Below are 27,869 nucleotides of genomic sequence, written 5' to 3' on the forward strand. Positions count from 1 at the left end.
GCACCGGTCCCAGACCCGGCAGCACTGGGAGCACTGGGAGCACTGGGAGCACCGGTCCCAGACCCGGCACACTGGGAGCACTGGGAGCACTGGGGGCACCGGTCCCAGACCCGGCAGCACTGGGAGCGCTGGGAGTACTGGGAGCACCGGTCCCAGACCCGGCAGCACTGGGAGCGCTGGGAGCACTGGTCCCAGACCCGGCACACTGGGAGCACTGGGAGCGCTGGCAGCACCGGTCCCAGACCCGGCACACTGGGAGCACTGGGAGCGCTGGGAGCACCGGTCCCAGACCCGGCAGCACTGGGAGCACTGGGAGCGCTGGGAGCACTGGTCCCAGACCCGGCACACTGGGAGCGCTGGGAGCACTGGGAGCACCGGTCCCAGACCCGGCAGCACTGGGAGCGCTGGGAGCACTGGTCCCAGACCCGGCACACTGGGAGCACTGGGAGCACTGGGAGCACCGGTCCCAGACCCGGCAGCACTGGGAGCGCTGGGCGCACTGGGAGCACCGGTCCCAGACCCGGCAGCGCTGGGAGCACTGGGAGGACTGGTCCCAGACCCGGCACACTGGGAGCACTGGTCCCAGACCCGGCACACTGGGAGCACTGGGAGCACTGGGAGCACCGGTCCCAGACCCCGCAGCAGTGGGAGCGCTGGGAGCACTGGTCCCAGACCCGGCACACTGGGAGCACTGGGAGCGCTGGCAGCACCGGTCCCAGACCCGGCACACTGGGAGCACTGGGAGCGCTGGGAGCACCGGTCCCAGACCCGGCAGCACTGGGAGCGCTGGGAGCACTGGTCCCAGACCCGGCAGCACTGGGAGCGCTGGGAGCACTGGGAGCACCGGTCCCAGACCCGGCAGCACTGGCAGCACTGGGAGCGCTGGGAGCACTGGTCCCAGACCCGGCAGCACTGGGAGCGCTGGGAGCGCTGGGAGCAGACCCCGCCCCTCCATCGCCTCCCGGCCCCGCCCCTCCCGGCCGGGAGCCCCGCGCAGGCGCAGTGGGGGCGGCGGCGCGGCGCGGGCATCGGGCGGGAGGCGGCGCTCCGGCCTCGTCCTGGCGGCGAGGCGCCGGCGCGGTGGCGCCCCCTGTCGGCCCGGCGGGGCCCGGCCCGTCCGAGGGCGCCGCCGCCAGGAGCCGCCGCCATCTTGTCACCCCCAGCGGAGGGGAGGCAGCGCCCCTCCCCGCAGCGCCGGGCCGCCGCGCTCGGCCAGGTAGGCCCCGGCCCCGGCCCCCGCCCCGGCCCCCGCCCCGGCCCCGGCCCGACCGGTGAGGGGACAGCGGGGCGTCGCGGGGGAGGAGGGGGGGGACTGCGCCCGGGGCGGGGGGGGGAGGGCTGAGGAGGGTGGGGGAGGGGCGTGAGCGGGGGGAGGGGAGGGAGTGGGGGAGGGGAGCGCGTGTGTGAGGGGAGGGGGGGTCCGTGAGGGGAGGGGGGGAGGGGCGGGGGGAGTGAAGGCCTGAGGGGAGGGGGAGTGCGGGGGGGGAGGGTGGGATGGTGTGGGAGTGGGTGTGAGCGTGGGGGGGGGGCGTGGGGGGGAGATTGAAAGTGTGGGGGGGGGTGAGCGGGGTGTGCGTGGGCGAGGGGGGGGGGGTTGAGCGTGGGGGTGGGAGATGTGAAAGTGTGGGGGTGGGAGAGTGTGAGCGTGGGGGTGCCTCACTGCAGGTGTGAGTGTGAGTGGGTGGGGGCGAGTGTGAGGGCGTGGGGGGGTGGGGGTGATGGGGTGTGCGGGGGTGGGGTGATGGGGTGTGCGAGCGCGTGTTTGGGGGGGGTGAGTGGGGGGGTGAGGGTGAACATGGGGGTGCATGGGTGGGTGTGGGGTGTGTGAGGGTGAGCGTGAGTGGGTGTGGGGTGTGTGAGGGTGAGCGTGAGTGGGTGTGGGTGGGTGTGGGGGCTGTGAGGGTGAGCGTGAGTGGGTGTGGGGTGTGTGAGGGTGAGCGTGAGTGGGTGTGGGTGGGTGTGGGGGCTGTGAGGGTGAGCGTGGGTGGGTGTGGGGTGTGTGAGGGTGAGCGTGAGTGGGTGTGGGTGCGTGTGGGGGGTGTGAGGGTGAGCGTGGGTGGGTGTGGGTGGGTGTGGGGGCTGTGAGGGTGAGCGTGAGTGGGTGTGGGGTGTGTGAGGGTGAGCGTGAGTGGGTGTGGGTGCGTGTGGGGGGTGTGAGGGTGAGCGTGGGTGGGTGTGGGTGGGTGTGGGGGCTGTGAGGGTGAGCGTGAGTGGGTGTGGGGTGTGTGAGGGTGAGCGTGAGTGGGTGTGGGTGGGTGTGGGGGCTGTGAGGGTGAGCGTGGGTGGGTGTGGGTGGGTGTGGGGGGTGTGAGGGTGAGCGTGAGTGGGTGTGGGTGGGTGTGGGGGGTGTGAGGGTGAGCGTGAGTGGGTGTGGGTGCGTGTGGGGGCTGTGAGGGTGAGCGTGAGTGGGTGTGGGTGGGTGTGGGGGGTGTGAGGGTGAGCGTGAGTGGGTGTGGGTGCGTGTGGGGGCTGTGAGGGTGAGCGTGAGTGGGTGTGGGTGCGTGTGGGGGCTGTGAGGGTGAGCGTGAGTGGGTGTGGGTGGGTGTGGGGGGTGTGAGGGTGAGCGTGAGTGGGTGTGGGTGCGTGTGGGGGCTGTGAGGGTGAGCGTGAGTGGGTGTGGGTGCGTGTGGGGGCTGTGAGGGTGAGCGTGAGTGGGTGTGGGTGGGTGTGGGGGGTGTGAGGGTGAGCGTGAGTGGGTGTGGGTGGGTGTGGGGGGTGTGAGGGTGAGCGTGAGTGGGTGTGGGTGGGTGTGGGGGCTGTGAGGGTGAGCGTGAGTGGGTGTGGGTGGGTGTGGGGGGTGTGAGGGTGAGCGTGAGTGGGTGTGGGTGCGTGTGGAGTGTGTGAGGGTGAGCGTGAGTGGGTGTGGGTGGGTGTGGGGGGTGTGAGGGTGAGCGTGAGTGGGTGTGGGTGGGTGTGGGGGCTGTGAGGGTGAGCGTGAGTGGGTGTGGGTGGGTGTGGGGGGTGTGAGGGTGAGCGTGAGTGGGTGTGGGTGCATATGGGGTGTGTGAGGGTGAGCGTGAGTGGGTGTGGGTGCGTGTGGGGGGTGTGAGGGTGAGCGTGAGTGGGTGTGGGTGCGTATGGGGGGTGTGAGGGTGAGCATGGGCGGGTGTGTGGGTGCGTGTGGGGCGCGTGTGCGGGCGAGTGTGGGACAGGGCAGCAAGCGCTGGAGGCGTGGGGGGCAGCGGGGTGTGGGGGGGAAGGGGGCGCTGGGGGTGCAGAAGGGGGGTGACAGGGGATGGGTGCATCAGCAGGACACCCAGGGGTGGGGGGACGCCAGGGGCTGTGGGACCTGGGTGTCAACAGGACGGGGGGGCAGGGGGGCACGGCGGTGTGGGGAGGGGGGCTCGCTGGGGGGGCACCCCGTGGGCAGTGCTCCGAGGGGTCCCGGCGTGCCCAGCCCTGGGGGGGTGTGGGTCTGGGTGTGCCCAGCCGTGTGCAGGGGCCCTGTCAGAGGGGTCCCTGCCCCGCTGCCGGGGTCCCTGTGGGCCGCCAGGCCTTGGGGTCCCCTTCGTGAGAGGCTCGCCTGGGTGAGGTGTGGGCAGGGAGGTGCCCCGTGTCGTGGGGGGCGTGGGGCAGGGCAGCAGCGCTGCGGGGAGGGGGGTGGCGCGGGCAGAGGTGCCCGGCACTGTGCGGTGGCCCCTGTCCTGCACGGGTGAGGCGGTGACCCGCCGGTGCGTGTTGGGGCTGGGGTACCGTGGGGGGCTGCGAGGAGGGACGGGCAGCTGGCACCGCTGCCTGCACCTGCCTGCGCTGCCTGCGCCTGCCAGGCTCCACGCGTGTCTCTGGCGTGTTGTCCTGCCGAGCGGTCGGTGCCGGCCGATGGCGTGTGGGCATGGCCGGCTGCCAGGAGAGGGGCCGGGGCGGGCGAGCGCGGTACGGCCGGGCCGGGGCCGGCGCCGTGTTTTACTTTTCCCAGATTCTCATCTTTTCCTCTAAAAATTCTACTCTACTCTCCGACCGGGCGGCAGGGGGGTGGGTGCAGCACCTCGCTTTTGGGGACCGCCCGGGCCCTTCCCGGCGCGGTCGGTCGTGACCTGTTAGCGAAACGCAGCCGTAGCTGCCGGGAGGTGCCCTGACGGGTGCCGCGCTGTCGGTCTGTGGTCTGACCGGGGTTCCCGGCTGGCCGCGGGAGACGTTGGTGGGGCGGAAGGTGCCGTTGCCACAGCTTTTAGCCGATTCCTCCTCTGAAATCTCCCTGCTTATTCCGGCCGCCTTGAAACTCGCCGTGCAATGTGGAAATGTCTGATTTAGGACATCAACCCCTTGCTGCTTCCCCTCCTCCCCCAAATCCGGCGTTGACCAAACTCGGCAGCAGGTGCCCGCGGCTCCGGTGCCCGTGGCTCTTTGGAGAAGTCCTTCGGCAACGGGACAACGATGCCGAAATGCGGCGACAACTCGCATGGCTCCCGCTCCTCGGGGCTGGGAGGGTTTGTATCGTCCCAGCGCCTCGCCGGGCCTCGCTCCGCAGGGTGCGTGAACGTGTGGTTACAAACGCAGCGGGGAGAGATGCGAGGAGCCGGAGGCGAGCGAGGTCGGGGCGGAGGGAGAGGATTTGAGGCGAGAGGTCCAGGTCGGGACGTGGAAAGAGGGATGGAGGATGAGGAGGCAGAGGCGATCGGTCCCACGCCGGCTCCTGCCTGATGGGGTCTGGCGTTTGAGCCTCCCTCCCCGCTCCCCCCCGGGGGGGAACGGGTTGGGGAGCTGAGCTGGAGGTGGGTGGGCGCGGGGGTGCTGGGTTCCTGTCCCAAGAAGGGCAGCGAAGCTGGTGAAGGGCCTGGAGCACAAGTCTGATGGGGAGCGGCTGAGGGAACTGGGGGTGTTCAGCCTGGAGAAGAGGAGGCTGAGGGGAGACCTCATCGCTCTACAACTCCCTGAAAGGAGGTTGTAGCGAGGTGGGGGTCGGTCTCTTCTCCCAAGTAACAGCGATGGGACGAGGGGAAATGGCCTCAAGTTGCGCCAAGGGAGGTTTAGATTGGATATGAGGAAGAATTTCTTCACCGAAAGGGTTGTCAAGCACTGAACAGGCTGCCCAGGGCAGTGGTGGAGTCCCCATCCCTGGGGGTATTCAAAAGACGTGTAGACGTGGCGCTTAGGGACGTGGTGTAGTGGGACTTGGCAGTGCTGGGTGAACGGTTGGACTCAATGATCTTAAGGGTCTTTTCCGACCTCAATGACTCGATCCCGTGGGAGAGGGGGCACGGTTCCTCGTGAGCGATGGGGTGAACGTGACAATATTTGTGTACGGAGTCAGCTGAGCCCACCCTGTCCAGGCAAAGGAGCCATTTCACCCTAAACCGTTGCCTTTCCAGACGGTTCGCTGCTGTGGGTTTGGACGTAACGAAGCAATTATAGTGATTTAAACGAATAAGTACATTATTGAGTGCCTGGCTCGAGAGGCTTCTCTGTCCAGAGGACGACTAAGGGCACGTCTGCCTGGGCGAGCAGGAACGCCGGGTCCATCCCTCCGTGCGCTGGTGCCAGCGCTGGGATTTCATGCTGGAATCCTGAGCCGGCTGCAGTCAGCCAGCTCGGCTGCGGAGTTTCAGTGCGGCGGTGTGCTAACGGCCAGACGGCTCCCGGGCCCGCGTCCCGCTCCGGCCAGACAGCTCCCGGGCCCGCGTCCCGCTCCGGCCAGACGGCTCCCGGTCCCGCGTCCCGCTCCGGCCAGACGGCTCCCGGTCCCGCGTCCCGATCCGGCCAAACGGCTCCCGGGCCCGCGTCCCGATCCGGCCAAACGGCTCCCGGTCCCGTGTCCCGATCCGGCCAAATGGCTCCCGGTCCCGTGTCCCGATCCGGCCAAACGGCTCCCGGTCCCGTGTCCCGATCCGGCCAAACGGCTCCCGGGCCCGCGTCCCGATCCGGCCAGACTGCTCCCAGGCCCGCGTCCCGATCCGGCCAGACTGCTCCCAGGCCCGCGTCCCGATCCGGCCAGACGGCTCCCGGGCCTGTGTCCCGATCTGGCCAGACGGCTCCCGGGCCTGTGTCCCGATCCGGCCAAACGGCTCCCGGTCCCACGTCCCGATCCGGCCAGACGGCTCCCAGGCCCGCATCCCGATCTGGCCAGACGGCTCCCGGGCCTGTGTCCCGATCCGGCCAAACGGCTCCCGGTCCCACGTCCCGATCCGGCCAGACGGCTCCCAGGCCCGCGTCCCGATCCGGCCAGACGGCTCCCAGTCCCGTGTCCCGATCCAGGTGGTGCTGCCCGGGGCCTCGGGTGAAGACACAGGCCGGGCTTTCTGCCTGCGCTGCCCTGCCTGCACCGTGCCTGTGCCTTCAGCGTAGATGCCCGATTAGTGGCTGGAGCGAGGGAAGAGACATTGCCCTTCCTCGAAGCGATGGGGCCGGAGACGCACTGGGAGGGACAAGGGCTCCGGCGGGATTAAGCTTAATCAGCTTTCTCTGGCTGTGGCTGCAAAATTTTGTCACCCGGAGAGCGAAAGCTGTAGCCTGACAAAAGTCGCTTTACTCGGCGCAGGGGACAAGGGGGGCGCGGTGCCCGCTGAGCAAGGAGGGGACAGGCCTGGGAGTCTGGCAGTCCCTTCTGGAGTTGAGCAGCTTTGAATTTTAGAATAATTGGGGCTGAAACAGGGCTCTGAAGCCCCAGTCCCTGCTGAGGGCACGACGATGGGGTGAGCGGGCGGATGGGAACCGGACGGACGCTCCTTTTCTTCTGCTTGTCCCCAAGGGCCTGCTGACCACCTCGGGTGGGGGATCACCTAGCCCGCATTTAGAGCCGGGAGCCCCAGCCCTCTTACCCGTCATCGGACGGGGCCGGCCGCTTCTCTCAAGACCCCAGAAGGACCGTGAGGGCATTAAAAACGGGGAGCAGCTTGCGGGGAGGTCGGGTGAGCCCTTTGCAGAGGTGGCTGGGGGTGGTGAGCTCCAGGAGAGAAAGGTTACGGTCTTCTCCCACGTTGGGGCTTGAAATTGCCCAGCGAGGGCTTACCCATACCCCGTACCCCGAACCTGCCGTTCCTGAGTAGCCGGTGCTGAGGAGAGGCTTTGGCAGGTTTTTAAAAATGCTGTGGCCGTTTTAAGTGTTTTTAATTGGTGATCGGGGCGCAATCCCTTTACGTGGGAGAAGCAGGACGTTCGTGCCCTCGCCGCAGCCGCTGGTGTGTCAGGCCAGCGCAGCGGCTGGGAAGAGAAGGAAAATCGCTTTCTGTCCCCACGGGCCGGATCTGATCCGGATCCTTAACTCCTGCGCTGAATATCAGCCCTGTATCCCTTTGAAGAACAAATGCGCTTCTTCCTTTGCGGGTGACCCTCCCTTTCCCTAGCCGCGGGGCAGGGACTTCCCTGCTCTTCCCTGCTCCTTACCGCTCCGGGATCTGGGAGCCGGAGAGTCGGGAGGAGGAGCGATCGGCCCCGTTGGGGAAGCAGCATCTCTCCTGGGAATAGCTGTCCTCGCTTTTCCTGCTGCGTTTTGCCTCTGCCGCTCAGATACAAACCGGTGAGGCTCCGCTGTTGCTCCTCCGTACCGTGATCTCGCCTTCCTGGGGGCAAGCGGCTGGTTTCTGAGCAGTTTCTGTATCGCAGCCTAATGCAGGTTGTCAGCAGGGATGGTGGCATCGGAAAGCATCCGCAGCCCAGGGATCTCCTTCGGGATTCCCCTGAATGCGACCCGGGCTCTCGTGAGGCTCCTGGCTCCCTGGGGCGTGCAGAGGTGGCTGTCCTCACAAACCCTGAGGGCGAGCGTGCCACGGGGCCACTAAATCTGTCAAGGGGCTAGTTGAAAGCTCCTGAGGCTGGCAGGAGGCAAGACCAGAGTGGTGCTGACCTCCAGAGAGGGGAAGGTGGCCTTCATCTTCCTCTTCTCGCTGTGCCGTCTGCCCTTGGGCTTTGGCCAGTGCCGTTTTGCCCCACCACCGGGTATTCGAGGAGCTGTGGCCAAGCTGCCTTTCCCCGCCCGTGCCCTGCTCGTGCCTCCGCTCTCCCTGCGTCCTCCCTGGCTCATCGTGTTCCCAGTGTTTTCATGGATTCTCCCTTGGCGTGGTGTGTGGAAGATGCTCCCGAGAGCATTCCTAACTTGTCGATGAGTTTAAGGGAGGACGTGAAGTTGGTCTCTTTGCCTCCATGCTTATTAAAGTCTCACCGGAGAGCGGCTCGGCAGCGTGAGGGCAGTGCCTGCTGCGCCGACCTCGGATCCAGGTGCCCGCGTTGAGCCGGCTGTGTGGACAGTCCTGTGCCGGCAGTACGGCCGGGATGGAGCATGCGTGCTCCCTTGGAGCTGCTGGAAAGTGGGAGCTGACCATGAGCCGGCAGTGTGCCCAGGTGGCCAAGAAGGCCAACGGCATCCTGGCCTGTATCAGAACTGGTGTGGCCAGCAGGAGCAGGGAGGTGATCGTGCCCCTGTACTCGGCACTGGTGAGGCCGCACCTCGAATCCTGTGTTCAGTTTTGGGCCCCTCACCACAAGAAGGACATGGAGGTGCTGGAGCGTGTCCAGAGGAGGGCAACGGAGCTGGTGAAGGGCCTGGAGCACAAGTCTGATGGGGAGCGGCTGAGGGAACTGGGGGTGTTCAGCCTGGAGAAGAGGAGGCTGAGGGGAGACCTCATCGCGCTCTACAACTCCCTGAAAGGAGGTTGTAGTGAGGTGGGGGTTGGTCTCTTCTCCCAAGTAACAGCGATAGGACGAGAGGAAACGGCCTCAAGTTGCGCCAGGGGAGGTTTAGGTTAGATATGAGGAAGAATTTCTTCACCGAAAGGGTTGTCAAGCACTGAACAGGCTGCCCAGGGCAGTGGTGGAGTCCCCATCCCTGGAGGTATCCAAAAGACGTGTAGATGTGGTGTTTAGGGACGTGGTGTAGTGGGACTTGGCAGTGCTGGGTGAACGGTTGGACTCGATGATCTTAAAGGTCTTTTCCAACCTCCATGATTCTGTGATTCTGTAGCCACCGTGTGTCTTCCCTCCAGAGCAGCCCCAAGATTGCAAAAGCCACGTGCACAGGAGTATTTCGGTGCTGCAGTTCGGTTCGACGTCGCCTGCCTTGAGCCGCGGCTTCGCGCAGGGCTAGGGCTGACGGGGAGCCTTGCTGGGTCTCGCCTAGCCCGCCCTCGCCGCGGCTGCCTGCCTTAGGTGGTGGTGGGATCCAGCTGCCGCTTTTTTGGAAGCCGCTCTGGCTGCGGCCGCTTCCAGAGGGAACTCTCCTGTCTGTGGGGAAGGGCTTTTCCTCTTCGTTTTGGGGAGGACCTGGGAGGGTCCCGGAGCCTGCGGCACTCGGGAGCTGCGCCGGCCGGGCAGGGAGGCAGCAGCGGGCTTTCTCCGATCCTCCCCTCTGCTCGCAGCCTGCCTTTGAGCGGAGAAGCCAGGCTTTGAGGTTGGATGTGGAGCAGTTAATGAGCTGCTTCCAGCCTGGCTGTCGTTTCCAGGCTGCTTCTGTCCTCTTGGTTTCGGCTGCAGCCGCTTCCCTCGTCATTTCAGTCCACCGAGTTGCTCCGGTTTGTTATCCAGAGCTGGAAACGCGGATATCAAACTCTTGCTCTCCGTGTCTGCACGCTCGGCTCGCCCTTCTCTGCTGCCTCCTCCCGAAGTCCTGTTGGCTGCGAGGTTATTTAGTGCCATGAGGGCTTGTGGCTTTTCCCAGAGCCCGGAAGGCACGGTCCTGGCCGAGGAGAGCAGCAGGAAAAGCCCAGCAAAGAGGGATTTGGAGAGACGCTGCCTTGCAGAGGAGACGAGCTCGGGGAGGATTTCAGGGCAGCGCCCTCGGCGAGGGCTGTGCCGGTTCCCCCCACCACCGGCGGTCGGCCAGGGCCAGCCGGAGGGCGGTGGTGTGTGCCGTGGGACGGGGCGGGCGACCGGGAGAGGGGACGGAGCTTCGTCCCCGGCTTCGTGCTGACAGCTCCCCGCGCGTGACAGGTCACCGGTTTGCCAGAGCTCGTGTTGGGGAGCCGGGGTGGACTCAGCGCTGCCCCGGGGGGGTGTTTGGGGGGACGGGGTTGTGCCGTCACCCACCTGGGCACGGCAGAGAGCCGCTGCGTTTCGGGCTGCTCCGCTTCCCGTTTGCAGAGCGCGTGTGGAGGGGATTTGGGGCGAGAGGAGTCGGCGTCTCACCCACCCAGTCACCTCTGGGGAGCACGGGGGGGTTGGAGCGGGCAGAGGGCACCGGAGCCGGCCCGGGGCAGAGGAACCGGCGGCCGCAGGACGTGTCTGTGCTGAGGGGAAGGGCCTGCCCAGGCAGGGGTGTTGCCTGTTCTGCCCGCGTTTCATCAGAGGGCAGTTTAACCAGCGTCGGGAGGTGCGCCGGCTCCTTGCACCTCAACACCTCTCCGATAACGCTCCTTACGTTTCGGTCGTGCTGCCGAGAGAAGGAGGGATGGCGCTGAGCGCTACCAAAAAAGATGAAGGACGTCACCCTTCTAACGAGAGACCGAACGCTGCGTCCCGCTTATCTTTGTTATTTTAGTTTAAAAATCCTCAACAGATCCCCTCCTGCGGAGGGGAGCCGGGGCGAACTCCGTGCTGGGGAAGCACGGGGAGCCGGTGAGCTGCTGCCGGTGGTTTTGAGTTAAAAGCGGTAAGTGCGGGAAGCCCGAGAGCCCCCAGCTGTGGTTGACATCTCCGGGGTGCACGGAGCTGAAAGCTGCCCGAGAGCGCGCCGCTTCCATTAGAGCCTTTAGAGGGAAAAAAACCCTCTGAAATTAGCACAGAACAGAGAGGTTGGCTTTTTTTCCCCGAGCTCTTCAGGTTAAAAATATTTGAAAAGTGGGGCAGGATGACAGGATTCCTGGCGCATTTCGCCAGCCTCACGTGTGAAAGCCTCGGGCGCCGGAGAACGTGCCGCGGGGAGCGAGCCCGCTTTGGCCGGCAGGGAGATCGACGGCGCCGGCACGTGAGCGGTGTTGCAGCGGATGGGAGCAGGGAAGCGCTCCCGCCCCGGGCTGACCCCAGCCCCCGAGCCGAGGCTCGTTAGCTGCCCCTGCGATTGCTCTCCGCGCGTCGCGGGTGGGTTTCCCCTGCGTGGAGCAGAGGGTCGTGCCGAGCCTGCGGTGCTGTGCCCGTCTCCTCGGCCGCTGCCTCGTTGCCCCGAGGAGGGTTCCTGCTCTTTTTTCTCCCTCTCTAACGTCTCTGCAGTTGTTCTCTTCTCCCCGTCAGCACTTTTCACCCCGATCCGCAACGCCAGCAGTGCCGCAGCAGAGAAGTCACCTCTCTGCCAGAGTCGGCCTTGCAGGCAGGCCCGATCCTGCCCGCTGCCGGCCTTGAGGGTGCCGCGTCCCCTCGCGCTGGCTTCTCGGTGCCGGCTGATCTCCCTCGCCGCGCTGCGGGAGGATAAATGGGAACGCCGCGTCCGTCGGCCGACGCTGCGTGCGCCCCGGCACGTTCTCTTTGAAGTCAGCGGCCTTGGCTCTCCCTTCTCCCTGGCCCCCTGCTCTCCTGGTCCGTTCGGAGCCTGTGCTGTTCCTGCCGTGCCTTTCCTGGGATGTTTGCTGGGTGCGGGGAGCGGAACGGCAGGATGTTCTTTCTACCTCCGAACAGCTTTCTTTTTGCTCTTTGCCGAGCAGAACGTCTTCGCTCGCTGCCGGGATCTGTGCGCACGCCATTTCACCGAGTAGCTGCAGATGGGACCCTGTGGATTTTTTCCATTTTCAGTTTCTGAGTGGTTTTTACACCCCTCCACCCTCCCCAAACCCCGCTCCGGGCTGCAGGGTCCTGGCTGGGCTGGTGGCAGCCCATTAACCTGGCAGAAAACTCCTCCTTTCCTGGGTTAACGAGCTCTGCTCCCTCCCCTCTGGGTCGGGCAGCACAGGGCAGCCTCTGCAGCGGCGGAGGGGCCGGATCCTGTTCGTCCAGCCCCAGCGCTGCCGGCAGCCTGGGCATTTTTGCATTAAAAATGCAAAAGGGCTGTATAAATACGCGGTGCTCCTCCCTGGCCAGCGCCCGTATTGATTTTTAGACTCACCGACCGTCCTGCGACGTGCCTTGCGGGTGATTTTGCTACGGCGGGAGCGGAGCCCGGGCTGCTGTGTCAGAATATTTTCTGTTTTGGGTAAAAGACCGACTGTAAGGCTAGTTCCCGCTGTCGTGGGAGGGCCGGACGTCCCTCCCAAGCCCACCGGCCCGACTGCCGGGCGTCTGCCAGCTCAGCACCGCGTCTTCCCCTCCCTTGGAGAGGAGCCGCGGTTTCGGCACCTGCCCATGTTTCCCGGCCTGTGTTGTTCAGCCGAAACATTTCTTCCACGGCTGCGTATCCCCTTTCCCTGGGCGCTGCCCGGAGGAGGGGGATCGGCTGGGCTGGCTCGCGGCGGGACTCGTGGCCCTCTCCTCTGTGGCCCAGCTGGCTGACGCGGTGCATTTCACCGCGCGGTTGCGCCTGGAGGGCTCTGGCTCGCCGGCACGTTGCGGCAGCCGCCCTGCTGCGTGCACTGGAGGGACTGCCAGCAGCAGGAGAGCGCGGGGGCTCACCGGGGCCGGTGGGCTCCTGGAGAGCTGCCGGTGTTGTGGGTCAAGGTGTCGCTGCGGGGTCCGTGTGGCTCGCGTCGTCCCTGCTTGTTGTCCTCGTGTCCTTGGGGAGGTGACGGCGTTTGGCACGGAGCTCCCTGGCCTCTGCCAGGGCCGGCTCTAACCTCTGCTCGTGCCGGGCGCCGAGAGCTGCCTCGGTCCCCGCCGGGTCCCCGGGGAGCGGCCCGGGGCGGCGGGTGGAAGGAGCTGAGCCGATGCTGTTCCTGCGTGGAGATGGGGTGAACGTGGGGAAATTCCTGGGGGGGTTGAGAGCCGTCTCCGGGGAGGAGCGGCTCGAGCTGCGCCGTCAGCCGCGGGCTGAGAGGGGCCGTGCTCGGCCCCCGTACCTCTGTGGGCTGCTCCTTCGGGAAAGCCGCGCTGCGTTTTGGGGCGGCGCAGCCTTCCCGGCGGGCAGAGCTCCCTTCCCCATCCCGGATGGGCCTGGTTTCTCCGTGTGCGTCCCCCGGCTCTGTGGCGTTTGGCCCTGTCTTGGCACTGCCAACTTCTTCCCTTGGTGTCTCTGTTTTACCATTTTCCTCCCGTCGGGGAAGCAGGCGCAGGCCCAAGCTAGCGGCTCCAGGGAGGACCTGGCGGTGCTCGCTGCTCCCTGCTGCAGGGCCGTTCGGAGCTGGAGAGCGGGGGGGTTCTGCCCTCGGCTTAAGCGGCCTCCAGAGCGGGCAGCGCGGTTTTGGGGGGGCAGAGGACCGGGCTGGGAAGGGGCGCGAAAGAGGACGGCCCAACTCTTGGCTCCGCGGACGCCGGCAGAGACCTGCCACCGGGCCGGTGGCTCGGGCTGCGGTGCTGCCGGCTGCTCCCCGCGGGGCTGAGCCGCGCCGGAGAGCCCGTCAGAAGCTGCCTCCCGCCCGCCCTCGCTGCCTGCAGCCCCCCCTCCACTCGGCAGCCCCGACACGCGCCCCCTCTTTTCCCTGTTTCTCTCACAAGTGTGCCTTGGTCTCATCCCAATTCATGTGTGTTTGTATTTTTAGGGTGATTGCGGTACTGCGCCTCTGGCCGTGGAAGCATGTCGGGGCCAGTGCCGAGTCGGGCCAGGGTCTATGCAGACGTGAACACTCAGAGACCCCGCGAGTACTGGGACTACGAGTCGCACGTCGTGGAATGGGGGTACGCCTGGGAGATAGGAGGGGGACCTACGCCAGGGCCCGTGCGCGAGCGCTGCCGCCGCTCTCCTGCGCGGCGCGGGGACGAACACCCTTCCGAAGGCAGCAGGGCAGGTCGCGGAGCCTCCGTTCCAGCCGCGGTGTGAGGGTGGCACCCAGCGGAGCGGGGACCGGCGTTTTGGTTTTCGGCGTTGCCGTCCGGCGCCCGCCCAGGGGACTGCGCTGCCTGGGGTGGGAAGCGGGGGCCTGATTTCCTGGGGAGCCCCGGGCTCGAGCCTGCGGCTCCTTGGCAGCTTTGCAAGTGGAGCCGCTTGTATTTAAGCATTTAAAATAAAGCTGGGTGCCTGGCTTTAAGCACAGAAGCAAGCGCTTAATTAACGAAGCCTGATAAGGGTTTGGTTTTTATCGCTGGGAAGGATGCTCCGCGCTGATGGGAGTAACGGGGAGCAACGGTGGGAAGCGTGGGAGTGGCCCTGGAGTGAAGAGGCGTTTGAAAGGACGAAGGTGAAAGTCTCGTGACTATTTTTTTTGGAGTTCCCCTGAGGACTTGAGTCTCTGAGCACTGGAAGACGACCAGTTGATTGTTTTCTGTGGCAGCTGGCTTGGCACCGGGCTGGGCAAAGGGCCAGCTTTGACTTCTCAGGTATTAACGTAGCGCTCGTCAGCAAGAAACGCTCCCTGCTCGAGAGCACCCTCCTTCCCGAGCCGTGCGCCCCGCGCTTCGGGCTGAAGGAACGCTGCCCGCCAGGGACAGAGGCTGCTCTTTGTTCGGTAGTTGTGGTAAAATCTGTAAAATAAGGCTTTTATCTGAGGCCGCAGCGTCAGCCGGTGCCTGGGCCCCGAGGAGCTGTCGGTGGGGTTGCTGCCGGGGCCGGATCCGGAGCCCTCCCCGGTGCTCTCCCTCCCCTCCGCCCAAACCCCGGCGAGCTGCAACGCGCGCCGGTCGCTGGTACCGGTGACCTAGAAATGAAAAGCTTTTTATCCACTTCCAAATCCCCTGCGCCCGGCAGAGCGCAGTCTCTCCGGGACGGTAATTCCGTGTCTTCTGCGAGCACCCTGGCATTTTTTTTCACCCAAGCAATCCTTGCAGTTAATGTTTTCCCTAACGTTGACCCCGAGCCTTCCCGTCTGCTTCCGAGCGCAGATGAGTTAATCCTCCCCATCTGCAGCGCGCGGCTCCCCGCGCTCCCTCTCTGCGCATCTGCCGAGCGTAACCTCGGGCGAAGCGGCGAGGCGGCCTGGCGCGGGCGGGCTGCGCTGCAGCTCCGCTGCCCGTTTGAACTCTCCTTCCTTTCCTCAGGTGCTGACAAGTCATCTCCTGTATTGTCTCTGCTAATTAGGCGCTTGTGAAGTCAAGCTTTCCAGCCTGTAATTCCCTTTCTTTCCTCAACTTGTTTATCCTTATCACATCCCCGGGGGCCCTGTGCCTTCCCTCCTTGGTGTAGCAGAAATAATTGCCGATACTTCTGCTGTTCCCTTCGGTCCCCTCAGGTGACTTTGGTTAGACCTTAGTGCCTTGGAACACACGGAGGTCTGACGGGTGAGAGCTGCCTGATTTTCTTCCGATTGCTTGTACGGAATAGTTACTTTTACAAATCCTCGGGTGCGCGAGATCCTTGGCACCGCGGTGTAAAGGAGGGGTCCTAGGGGACTTCTTGTGTCGGGTAATTTGCCAGTCTCTGCCATTAGCTAACTGCTGGTGGGCTCTGGAGTTCCAGGCGAGCTGGTCCTCGCCGCCCACCGCCTCTCTTCGCAACTGAGAAGAGGGAAAGGTGGAAAGGCATCGTCTCCGCACCACCCGTAGCAGAGCTGGGAGGAGAGCTGAGGCTGGGAGGGAGCGTGCCCGTGCTGGGAGTTGGCAGAGGCATTTTCGGCGTGCCGGAAGGTTTTGCGAGCAGGGCTGCGGTGCCTGCAAACGGAGGGGGATGTCCCCGCGCTCCCCGTAACGCCCGTGAGGTCTGGTGTCCATCTCCGCGTGGAAACCGCTGAGCCAGCACTCTGCCGCACGTGCTGCCGGCAGCGCTGCGCTCCAGCGGTGCTCTCCGGTCGTTCGCGTGTTCCTCTGCGGTGGTAGCTGCTTCTCTCCAGCCCCGGGCACCGTGGTAAACTGCCGGCTCTCCGTTTGCCGTAGGCTGAGCCCCAGATCTCGACCTTCCCGTGGGAGAAGTGGTGTCTCTAAAGCGAGCAGTGCTCTCTTTTGAGCCAGGTGCAATCTCTTCATCTCTTATTTCTCTGTTTCTCAAACAGCAACCAAGATGACTATCAGCTTGTGCGGAAACTCGGCCGTGGCAAATACAGTGAAGTCTTTGAAGCCATCAACATCACCAACAATGAGAAAGTGGTTGTGAAAATCCTCAAGGTAGGTGTGTTTGCTCACCGTTTTCTTCCTCTGCCGGTGCTTCTGCCTCCTCCCCTCCTTCGCCTTTTCCTGCCCTCTCCCTTTGAAGCGCGCTGTTGCTATTTGGGTGATCTCCTCTTAGCTGAGGAAAACGTCAGTCCCCACGGCAAAAGTTTCAGCCAGCTTGGCTCCTTCCCAAGCAAGCCAGAGATCGGAGCAGGCGGGCAGGGGATCACCTACGTGCCGTGGAGGCAGAAGGAAAGTCCTCACGCGGACGTTCTGCGTGCGTCCCCTTTGCCCTCCCTCTCTGTCACCCGCTGGTGTCACCGCTGCGAGGTTGCGGTGGGTGGCGACCTCCTGACAGGTGGCTGCGTCTCAGCGGCGCTCCGGGAGTAGGGATGCTGTAGGGAATAGGCTTTCCTTGGGCCCGTTTCAGGTCACAATCTCACCAGTTCAGCACAAGTACTTGTTCTGATCCAAGTTCATAAAATTCCCGTGCTGGATTCGTGGAGTGCAGCTCCCCGCCCCAGCGAGGGCACGGGACCCCAGAGATCTTTCCCGGGATGAGCAGACCAGCATCTTGCAGCGGAGGTCGTTGCAGCACGTGATGTCTCAGCCTGTCAGTTGGAGCCGATTCCTGCCCTGGGGATGATTCCCGCGTGTCCCGGGAGCTTGGGCCCGGCGTAGACGGGTTCCCCGGAGCACGGGCAGCCGGCCGTCCTGCTTCTCCGGTCTCGTCACTCGTTAGGCTCACAAGCTGCGTTTAGGCTCGTCAGCTTGTGGTGGCCAGCTAATTTCTGTGGTGTCACCAAGCCGTGTGTAATTACAGTCTGTAGGATGCGTGAGTCGCCAAGCGTGGGGACGGTCTTGAGGGCATTGCCTTTGCAAGAGGAGCAGCGAAGGTGGAGGAGAACGGCAATAAGGAGCACAACAGAAATACACGAGAAGAAAAGCTCGGGGCAGGTTACGCGTGAGAAATGTCCTCGTTGACGTATTTGCCCCGTATCTCGCCCAGCCTGCGATGGAGAAGCAGAAAGCTAGCTCGAAAGGCGGAAAGAGCATCCCCTCGTCAGAGGCAGGAGCGAGACTCGGGTCGGCGTCTCTGAGCGCACCCAGAGCTGTCCCTACGCTCGCTCTGCGAGCGTGGGGCATTTCCCGGGGCAGCTCGGGCTGGGGGCTGCGTGGGAGGCAGCGCCGAGGAGTTACGGAGACAGGGAGGGGCGCGCTGCTAGAGGCCTTTCACTGGATTATGCTTTTCTTGGGTAACCGTTTCCAAAGTTTCAGTCAAAGATTTAACCCGGGACTTGGAGAAACTAAGCTTGCTCTTTAAAACAGGGTTTTTTTGTGGTAAAATAATCTCCCAACGGTCTCCCAAACGCAGGAAACTCCGTTCCTTTGGAAGCGGAGAGCTGTTAGACGGACGAGCTCACAGGATGCCGTTCTCCGGGGTGATGTGGGTGATTCGGGCATGGAATCACGCTCCCGCCGTTCTCCCACGGAGCTGGCGCGAGGCCGGGTGACGCTGGGTGCCCTCTCAGGGGAGAGGCTGCGCTGCTGGGGGTCGGACGCGGGCTGTGCAGACCTGGAGAAGGTGCCCGCTCATCACCGTTTCTTTTGCACGACCGAAGAACCACGCGCGCCTTCGCCGTCCCCTGCTGCGTGTACAGCCCGTCGTGCCGGCGCGGCTGGAGGGGTCTGTCTGCTGGTAACGGCTCTCGTTTTCTGTTTTATCAGCCTGTGAAAAAGAAGAAGATCAAGCGTGAGATTAAGATCCTGGAGAATCTCCGAGGAGGCCCCAATATCATCAGCCTGCTAGACATAGTGAAAGACCCTGTGGTAAGGAAGGGGAAGGGGCAGCTCTGACACCCGCAGCTGGCCGGGTGCGAGGGAGCCCTTCGGAGTCCGTCCCACCCCGCGAGTTACGTCTCCCTCTGAGCTCGGGCTGACTCCCCGGCCCACTTGGCATCCTCCCGGCAGCTGAAATCAGCCCGGGGAGACCTCTGCGCGTGTTCCCCGCTCGAGCGCTGCTGAGACAGTAGAGGAGAGGGTAGAAACGGAAGGAGATATTTCTGGCTGACCCAGCAGCGGCAGGTGGAGGAGGGCTGTGCCTACGGCGCCGTCTGCTCTCAGTCCCGAAAAAACGGCTGGGAGCAAGGGATGCCTTCTGCCCCGGGGGCTGTTTGGCTTTCAAACCACCCTGGCCTCGTGCACCATCAGGCTGCTCTCTGTTTGCTGGGTGCCTTTGCGAAGGCCGAGGAGCAGGACGGGCAGCGGCCGATGTGGGTGAGCCCGGCGGAGAGCGGGAGGAGGTTGGGGTTGTGCCGTCGTCAAACCCGTCAGGCAGAGGGAGGCTTTCCTCCGCCTTCGTGCCTCGCTGCGCTGCGCTGTGCTGAGATCCCTCACTCCTCCCAAAAACAGACGACGTTCCCTTCGTGGCGCTGGCCGGTCTCCCGGCTCTTGCCCAGGGGTGGCTTTTAGTTCTGTTATCCCTGCGGAGCCGGGGTATCCCACTGTCCCCGCTGGTTTCTAATCCGGCGGGTGTGATCCGGGCAGGATTGCCAGTTCGGGTCAGTTCTGCTGCCCTGAGTCGGGCAGGGGGGCAGGCGGTGCTCGGCAGCACCCGGAGGGTCTTGGCAAACCCCCTTTTGGCAGCGGAGGCGAGGGCTTTACACGGGCAGACTGATAAAAGCCGTGGTGTTTGTGTAGCGCGGCTGAATTTCTCCAAGGCCCGTGACTTCGTACCGCCTGCCGTTCTGATTAAAAAGCGGCATTAGGACGAATTAGCAGGGCGTACTCGAGCCGGGCTTAATCCTCTGACGGGCCGTGAGAGGCAGCTGTTTGTGGGGAGATAGCGGCGAGCGGGGACCCTGGGGACAGGCTCTCGCTCCGCTGCTCCGTTTCCAGACGGGGTCTGCAACGCTGGTGACGTTCGAGGTGACAGATCACGTTGTGGGGAAGGAGGGCGGGCGGGTTACGCGGCCGGGGAGCGGGGCCGTGCTCTCGGGAGCTGGGGTGCAGGCTCTCGCCTCGGGGCGGGCGGCTGTTTCGGGGAGCAGCGGGCCAGAGGACTGGCGGGGCTGCTGAGGGCACGGCCTCCGCGCAAGCGCTCAGGGTGGTCTCTGGCCAAAAGGGCTGACCCGGTCTCCTGCGGGTATTCGGGAGGGGCTGCGCAGACGGGGAGGGGGGGTTCTCCCCGCACGCAGACCTTGGGAGTCCTGCCCGGAGGTCCAGCGTCCCGCTGCGAGGAGGAGATCAAAGGCGAAGGGAAGGGGTGGGGAGAGCCCTACAAAAACAAGCCCTACAAAAACAAGCCAGAAAACGTGGCGTGAGACCTGCGGCAGCAGCTCGCTCGGCTCCTGGGGGGGCTGCGCGCCTCCTCCACCTACGGCGTCTCCGAAAACGCTGCTCGGCTGCGGCAGTTCGGGCAGTCCCGGCCGGGCCAGCGGGGAGGGGTGCGGTGGCCGGGGCTGTGCCTCCTCCTCCTTTCTGCCGGAGTTTCTGCGAGGTCTTTGTGAGATCGGGTTGCTGCCAGCTGAGGCGAGACGTGGGAGCCCCTTCCCAGGGGATAACCGCAGCTCGCTCCAGCGATGCCGGCAGGCACCGCTCTTATAAACCAGACCTCAAGAGCTCCCTTGCTTCCCGTCTCGCCCTGACCCAGCTTCGCTGGGTCCCATTCAGCACCCAGAGGTGGGTGCATCGATCAGGCCCCTGGAATGGGTACGTGCAAAGCACGTGCGCGTGTGGCCGTGTAAAGATGCTGCCCCCAACGCGCTGGATGCGGCTGAATGCTGGGCAGCGCTCCTGAGAGCAGCTCCTGCAGCCGTGCGTGTTGCAGTACGGGCAGGGCCCGGCGTGCCGAGGGCAGGAGCTCCCGGCGGGTGCCGGAGGGCCCTGGGCTGGACGCAGGGCAGCTGCCCGCCTGCCCGCCCCCCTCTGCACTCTCCCGCCTTGAGGAAGACTAAACCTCTCTCTCTTCTTTCTGCCTCTCGAACTGATGCCGCTGCCCTGCAGTCTCGGACGCCTGCCCTGGTCTTTGAGCATGTCAACAACACAGACTTCAAGGTGAGCGACCACCGCCGTTGCAGACACCTCCCGAATCCGACGATGGTGCGGAGTATCTGGGCTCTGCTGCAGAGCAGGCATCGCGCCCTGCCTGCCAGAGGCATTCCCGACCCGCTCCGACGCTGTCGCGTGGTGGGGAGGGAACGGTCCTCTATTTCAGAGGCGCACGGCGTCGCAGAAGTGCCTGGCATCGCTGTCTCAGAGGGGCCAGGGGATTTGGGGCTGCAGCCAGCTGCTCTCCTCCGCATTTCACAGTTAAGGGCAGAGCCAGGGGCACAGTGCTGGTGTTAGGGATTGTCCCCCACGTTCTCTCCTCCCGGCCACGTTGCTCCAGCAGTTGGCCACATTGGCTTGTATTCGCAATCTGGTGTTGGCCAATTTGCTGGCTGAAACATTGGATTAGTTGAGCCTCGTGTCCCCGGAGCCTGGGCTGAGCGGAGGGCGATGAGGAGGGTTATCGAGACAGGCTGCAGGAGTTAGCGACCCAGCAGCTGCTTTGCCTGTGGCTGCTCAGGTCTGTTTTCAGTGAGTAATTAACGCACTGGAAGTCCTGATGTGACCCTTTTCCCACCCGATTCGTGTCCCAAAGAAGGGACAAGAGCTTGGCTTTGGGCTGCCTCGGGAGTTGCTCTCTGGGTTTTGCGAGGGCGGTGAGGCATGCTGTCATCCTCACCCCGTCCTCGGGATGGGAAAGTGAATCCTTCCAGGCGCTGGGTCTCAGCGCGGCCTCGGAGCTCCCTGCTCCCCTCCTGGGTGGAAGCAGGGAGGGCACATGCGCGCTCCCTGTGCTGTGCTGGGGGTTCCCAGGTGGGGAAATTCGGGGTACAAAGCTGCCCGCGCGCTGTCTGGCTGGTTGGTGCCTCTGGGCCCGAGCTGTGGCTCCGCAAGCATCTATTCTGCGCCGGCAGAGACGGCTGGTGCCTCCACGAGGAGCCCGGGTCCTGGACACAGGAGCAGGGGATAAACGTGCTGTGTTTTGTTAATCTGCTTCTTGCCTTCGTTCTTCCAGCAATTGTACCAGACGCTATCCGATTTTGACATACGGTTCTACATGTACGAAATCCTAAAGGTAAGCTCCCGGGGACGGCTGAGAAATCCGCAGTCCCTAAGAAAATCCTCGCTCAAGCAGAGACCGGCTGCTAAATCTCCCCTGGGGAGTCTGCACGTAGAAGTGGGAGGTGGAGGGTGGAGTTCATTTGGCTACTGAACCCTGCTGGACCGTTGCCCGGCCGTCCACATGGGATGGCTTCTTGGGCCACCGCGCGAGGGGAGGCCCAGAGGCAGGTGGCTGTGGAGTGTGTTAGCGAGCGGCTCGGAGTGCAAGGTCACCGTGTCCTTGAGAAGCCGAAGCCGTCTTATTTACCTCCCCCGCATCCTCTTGCAAGACTTCGGCCTCCGCTGGGACCTGGTATTGGACGTGGCTTTGGTTGGAAGCTGCCTCTGGGGCCGGGGCCGTGCTGGAGCCTGCTCGGGTGGTCAGGGGGGGTCCGAGGGCGCCGAAACCCTCTCCCAGAGCTCTCCTTGCCTGTCCCAGCCATCCCCACCAGCAGAGACTGGCCGGGATGGACTGCAGTGTCCCGTCCGCGGGGCTTCAGTTGGAGCAGGGAACCGGCGGCCTTCGAACGAGGTCTCCTTCGGTGCGAGGTCTCCTCCGGCGGGGCTGGCACAGGGAGACGGGGTTTGCCGCCTCGCCGCCGCTCGGTCACGCTCCAGCCGTTGGGTTTGGGCTGGGCTTCAAGGGGTTGTGCCGGGGGGCAGAGCCCGGCGCACGGGTCTGCGGCGCGGCAGGCTGGTCAGACCTGTGCGGCGGGATTTTGGCGGTCTCCTCCCAGGAGAGGTGACGGTGCGTGCTGGACACCGGGGAGGGTCCGCGCTAGAGGTGACTGCGCTGGATCTGGAAGAGGGCCGAGGTGATCCCTGGGGAACGTGTCCGTGCCCGTAGCTTTTAGGACGGGCGTCACCGAAGCGGAGACTGACCTCGGCGCTGCCCGAGGCGGCTGGGCTGGCTCCGTCCCAGAACAGCCTCTGGGTCTTGTCCTTCACCGCGGCTCTGGCTGCCGGCTCTCTGCCCGATCCCGCTGCCTTGTCAGGCGGAGGGAGGCTTTCTGACGGCGCCCGTTCTGTCCGCAGGCGCTGGACTACTGTCACAGTATGGGGGTCATGCATCGAGACGTCAAGCCGCACAACGTCATGATTGACCACGAGCACAGAAAGGTACGGCGAGGCCCCGGATCCGCCTCCCTGCGGAGAGGGGAACGCTGCGGGGCAGCGCTGGGCTGCCTCTGCCTCTCGGAGGGGAGAGGGTCAGCCGTGCTGTGCCAGCTCCCGCTCTCGCTGCCCCGGCAGGGGTGAGCAGGGGCCGTGAGCTCTTCTCCCAGCCGCTCAGCTCCTGGCGAAGAGCCTTTTCGCTGGCAAGAGAACCAGCTTTTACCCGCGTCCTCGTGCTCCTGTTTCTGCAGGCCAGCACAGACTTATCCCGCATTCAGCTGCTGCGGACGGTTGCGGTTTCAACAGCGAAACTTCCCCGGCACAGTTAATGCCGCGTGGTCCTGCCCATCTCCAGCAGCGCTCCCGAGCCCTTACTCAGGCCGGAGAGCGTCGCCTTTAAATCCCGGTCGGCCCTCGTTAGATCTGGGCCCCCTCGTTAGGTTCAGACCCCAGTGCAGGGAGGGGGCTGAATTTGCAGCTGCTTGTTTGGAGACACAGGTGACCGTAAAACCCGCACCTGCGTCCAGTAAACTCCCTTTATTTGCCACCTGCTTGTCGGTAACTTAGGCTTGTAAATGTTACTTTAGATTTCTTCCAGCACCTCTCTAGCAGCTGGCCAGCTGGGACCTCAAATAAAAAGGACTTCAAAAGGCGGCTGCTCGGAGAGCGGGAGGCTGGGCGTCTCCCCGCGGCACGGGCAAAGCCTCTTGCAGCCGGTGAACGCCCCCGTTATCAGGGGGGCCGGCCAAACCCCCCGGTGCCCCTTGGGCGCCGTGCCCTTTGAAATCTTCTGTTGTCGCAGCCCGGTGTCGCCCCGCGTCCAACCGGCTGCGTTTCGTTGTCGCCGCCATGCTGGCAGACATCTGAGCTGAGCCAATCTTTCCTTCTCCCCACATTAACATTAAAACCACCGGAGAGGCTCTTTGTGGACGGTAGATGTCATATATCTCGATTTTAATAAGTCTTCTGGCATGAGCCAACCGGGCTTAGATGCCTTTTCTGTACGGTAGGAATAAAGCTGCTGGAAAGCTGTAATTAGAGAGTAATTATCGGTGGTTTGCTGTCAGAGTGGAAGGCAGCGCGGCACAGGTTCCACGGGGATTGTCCTAGGCCTGGTGTTCGTCAGTGTTAATGACCTGGCTGACGGAGCAGAGAGCGTGCGTTGTCCGCAGGTTTAACGGGCGAAACCGGGGAGGGCGGCAAGTCCCCTGGAGTCGAAAGCGATCCTGACGAGTTTGAGAAAAGATCTGAAAAACGGGGTGAAATTCCTGAGGGGGCAAATGCAAAACCTGAGTCGGAGGCAGGAGAAGTCGTGGGGGCGGGCGCAGGACGGGCGTCGCAGGGCCCCGAGCCGGGTGAGGGTACGGGGGGAGCATCAGCGGTGCCGTCGGGAGGGAGGATGCCGCGCCGGACCGCGTGAGCCGTGCCGTCGCCCCCGAGGTGCGCCTGTCACCTCTCCCCGGCGTGGCGTCGCTGTGGCGCGGCGCCGCCGCAGCAGAGCGCTGCGTGTCGGGGCGGCGGGGCGGGTGAGGAGAGGCGTCTTAGTGCTTGCAAACGCCTGGAGGGCTGCCGGGGAGGCGAGCGGCGGGCCTGGGGCCTGCGGGGTTGCCCCATCTGCTCTCCCCCCTTCTCCAGCTGCGCCTGATCGACTGGGGGCTGGCCGAGTTCTACCACCCCGGCCAGGAGTACAACGTGCGGGTGGCCTCGCGGTACTTCAAGGGACCCGAGCTCTTGGTAGATTACCAGGTACGTCCCGGCAGGGCCCGGCCCCTCGTGCCGACAGCGGAGCCTGGGTGTGGAGACGCAGGCTGGCGGTCCTGCGGCTGCAGCCTCCCGCTTTCCTGCGCCCCGCTGGGTTACAGCCGGGGGACGGCCCGGCTACAGCTTGTGCTGGCTGGAAAGGCTCTTGAGCAATCGGTGTAACCTGCCCGGGGTGAATCTGTGCCCAGGGGTGAAGTAATTGGGGAAGGTGAGAGTAAAAGAGAGCATCTGCCGTCCTCCAAACAGCCCCTGGGGTGGCCGCGCTTGCCCGGTCGCCTTTTCTGCCCGTGACCGACGCGACCGCCCGCAGCTCAGGGTCTGAACCTGAAGCCTGCGTTGGGGACGCTCCTGGGCAAAGCGTGGACCTGCCGGCTGCCGTTCCGGAAACCCACCCTCCGCTCTGCCCTCCTCTCGGAGGGGGCTCGGGGCGCGTTCCCCCCTCCTGGGCCGTCCCAGCAGCCTGCTGGCTCCCGGAGCTTCGCTGACCTCCCCTCTTTCTTCTCGGCTTTTCCAGATGTACGACTACAGCTTAGACATGTGGAGCTTAGGCTGCATGCTGGCCAGCATGATCTTCCGGAAAGAGCCCTTCTTCCACGGTCACGACAACTACGACCAAGTGAGCACCCTGCCCGCTCCCCCGTCGCCCCCTCCTCCCGCAGACCCTCCCCTGCCCGCTCCCCCGTCGCCCCCTCCTCCCGCAGACCCTCCCCTGCCCGCTCCCCCGTCGCCCCCTCCTCCCGCAGACCCTCCCGGGGGCGCTGGGCGAGCCCAGAGCGCGCCATGAAGCGAACCGGCGGCACCGAACCGGCGTGGCAGCCTGCCCCGTCTCTCCATCCCCTCGGGTCTCGGTGCTCCCCGCGCCTCCTGTCCCCCTGCTTTGTCTGAGGGAGGAGTGGGTGAGCTGGGAGCTGAATCTGGGGGTGACTGGGCAGGGGAGCAAAGCACTGGTTGTACTGGGAGGTGCTAACAGGAGCCACCTGCCTGACCCCCGCGCTGAGTAGCCGAGGTGCAGCTCAGGCACTGCAGGAGCAGCGCGCACCGTTTCGGTTACTCCAAACGATGCCGCAGCCACGGTGGGGTTCGTGGGATGCGGCTTCGGAGCTGGCTGGAGTTTCCCGGTTGTGTGGCTCCCTCGAGCTCAGCCAGCGAACGCAGCGTGCCCGGCGGGCCCTGCCCCCACCGCAGCCCCGAGAAGGGCCTGCAGGAACCCGCGTTTGTGGGATCCGGGCTCCCCCGCTGCATCCGCCCTCGGGGCGAGGAGGGGAAATGAGGCTCTGGCTCCGCTCCAGCTCTGGAATGCCAGCCCCGGAGCGCCTCGCCCTTCCCTGCCAAGAGAGCAGGAGCACGGCACGCCTCCGCATGGCTTCCAGCTGCCCCAGGGAAGGGCTGCGAGGCCTTGCCTTCACCTTTCACACTGGAGAGGACTGGGAGTGCATCCTTCCCCAGCCACGAAGCTCCGCTGAGCTGCGTCCTCGCTGGGGGAGCGAGGGACGGCGGGGGGGCCGGGACCTGCGGGGTTGTGGCTGGGCTGGCAGGAGCCCCGTCTCCGCCATCGCCCTCAGCGTTGCCGCTTCTCCCACCCTTCCGCCAGCTCGTGCGCATCGCCAAAGTGCTGGGGACGGAGGACCTGTACGACTACATCGACAAATACAACATCGAGCTCGATCCCCGCTTCAACGACATCCTCGGCAGGTGGGTGCACGGCCAGCGGGGAGCTGGATTCGGCCTTCCTCCCCGAATCCTCCCTCCCCGCGGCCTGGCCGCGCTCCTCCCGGAGCTGAGGACGGGCCCGGCGCTGGCTGGTGGGGTCCCACGTCGGGGCGCGGAGCAGGAGAGGGCGGCGTGGGAGCTGAGCGGCAGGGCACGCCGCTGATGCAGCTCTCTCCTCCTCCTCTTCCTCCTCCTCGCAGACACTCTCGGAAGCGGTGGGAGCGCTTTGTGCACAGCGAGAACCAGCATCTCGTGAGCACCGAGGCGCTCGACTTCCTGGACAAGCTGCTGCGCTACGACCACCAGACGCGACTCACTGCCCGGGACGCCATGGAGCACCCCTACTTCTGTACGTCTGCCCGCACTCCTGCCTCCCCGGCCCCTCAGGGGCTGCCGGCTCCCCTCCCTCTGCCCAGGACCCATCTCCTGGCACCACTCGCTGCCCGGCACCACCCCGACGGTTCCCCTCATCCATTGGGATGTGGGCAGTGCCCGTGGCGCAGCTCCGTCCTTGCTGGCTGCCCATCCGTCCCCCTGTGAGGCTGCTGCCCCATCTCTGGGGGGGCCGTGGGGGCGGGGGGGGGCGACGAGGCTCCCGCGCTCCCCTCGGCGTGCGGGGGGCCATCGCTGACGCCTGTTGCCTTCCCCTCTGCCCCCGCAGATCCCATAGCAAAAGACCCGGCGAGGATCGGCACCTCGGCTGGGCTCTCTGCCGGTAACACGCCCGTCAGCTCCTCCAGTATGTTGGCAGGTGGGTGCTGGAGCCGGCGGGGCTCTCACGGGGGACCCCCTCACCCCCCCAGGGCCGAGCACCGCCGGCCCCGAGCTCTCCTGCCGACCCGCTCGCTCTCTCCGCCGCAGGTATTACCTCCATGTCCGCCTCCCAGCCCATCGGCAGCCTGGCTGCCTCGCCCGTCATCTCCTCTCCCAACGCCTTGGGCTCGCCGGTCCCCGCCGCCGCCGGCGTGCAGCCCTGAACTCGCCTCTCGACCGCCGGCTTCCCGCAGCGCCGAGGCCGGGGCCGCGCCTGCCTTCCGCCCTCCTGCCTGCCCCTCCGGCGCCACGGGCTCCGGCCGCCCGCCGGCGGCCCCTGCCCCGAGGCAGCACCGGGGTGGGGGGCGGGGGGGCACTCTGGAATTTTATTTTTATTTCTGTTGAGTATGGAAGAGAAAGAGCAAAAAATGTAGGTTCCTTTTTTTTCTCTGTGCAGTAACAATATCGCGCGCTCTGGCGATGGACCAAGGCTGATCTCTGTTGTGTCTGTGTCGGGGTACGGAGTTGGCTGCCTTCTTCTCATGAGGATCATGGTTAGTGATGCAACTACAGTGTAGAGATCTAAAATGAATAATAAAATTTATTTTCTATGTCCCTAACAGGACGGCAGGAGCAGCAGCTTCTTCTCGGGTGGGGGCAGCAGGCGGCGGGGACCCAGGTGCCCCCCGGGGGGGGGCGAGGGGGTGGGGTTGGTGCCTTCGGCACGAGCCTGTGGGGGCCGGCAGCGGCTCGTGGGCTCCGCGCCACGCTCGCCTCCTGGGCTTCCCCACAGGCTGGGGGCCTTCAGCCTCGGGAGGCGCAGCAGGGCCAAGCGCAGGGTCCTGCGCAAGGGTCGGGGCCGTGCCCCAGGGAGGGGGGGATGGAGAGCAGCCCTGCCGGGAAGGACTGGGGGACTCCGGTGGGTGACAAACTGGACGTGAGCCGGCAACGTGCGCTGGCAGCCCTGAAAGCCACCCGTCTCCTGGGCTGCGCCCAGAGCAGCGTGGCCAGCAGGGCGAGGGAGGGGATGCTCCCCCTCTGCTCCGCTCTGGTGAGACCCCCCTGGAGCACTGCGGCCAGCTCGGGGGGCCCCAGCACCAGGCAGACGTGGACCTGCTGGAGCGGGGCCAGAGGAGGCCACCGAAATGGTCCGAGGGCTGGAACAGCTCTGCTGTGGAGAGAGGCTGAGAGAGCTGGGGGTGTTCAGCCTGGGGAAGAGAAGGCTCCGGGGAGACCTGATTGCGGCCTTTCAGTGCTTAGAGGGGGCTTGTAAGAAAGGTGGGGACAGGCTTTTTAGCAGGGCCTGTTGCGACAGGACAAGGGGGAATGGTTTTAAACTAAAAGAGGGGAGATTTAGACTGGACACAAGGAAGACGTTTGTTACGCTGAGGGCGGTGAAACCCTGGCACAGGTTGCCCAGAGAGGTGGTGGATGCCCCATCCCTGGGAACATTCAAGGCCAGGTTGGACGGGGCTCTGAGC

General features: G+C 65.0%; 1 protein-coding gene across 3 annotated transcripts; it reads left to right on the forward strand.

Moving 5' to 3' along the window:
* Positions 1-1,106: 1,106 nt before the first annotated feature.
* LOC142078462 (casein kinase II subunit alpha-like) lies at positions 1,107-27,008 on the forward strand. Of its 3 annotated transcripts, none has more exons than XM_075141007.1 (13): positions 1,107-1,216; positions 13,425-13,560; positions 15,804-15,915; positions 17,629-17,730; positions 19,906-19,956; positions 20,966-21,025; positions 22,087-22,170; positions 23,800-23,910; positions 24,440-24,541; positions 25,517-25,617; positions 25,836-25,984; positions 26,297-26,386; positions 26,497-27,008. In XM_075141007.1, exons 2-13 carry the CDS (start codon positions 13,460-13,462, stop codon positions 26,610-26,612), a joined length of 1,179 nt encoding a protein of 392 aa, XP_074997108.1. In that variant the 5' UTR covers positions 1,107-1,216; positions 13,425-13,459; the 3' UTR covers positions 26,613-27,008. The 3 variants fall into 3 exon arrangements, with proteins under 3 accessions (XP_074997108.1, XP_074997109.1, XP_074997110.1); XM_075141008.1 differs by having other exon boundaries at positions 1,126-1,271; XM_075141009.1 differs by lacking the exon at positions 1,107-1,216 and adding an exon at positions 13,973-14,060 and having other exon boundaries at positions 13,473-13,560.
* The last annotated feature ends 861 nt before the right edge of the window (positions 27,009-27,869 follow it).

The sequence above is a fragment of the Calonectris borealis genome, chromosome 2 (assembly GCF_964195595.1).
Source record: "Calonectris borealis chromosome 2, bCalBor7.hap1.2, whole genome shotgun sequence".
In the NCBI taxonomy this organism is placed as follows: Eukaryota; Metazoa; Chordata; class Aves; order Procellariiformes; family Procellariidae; genus Calonectris; species Calonectris borealis.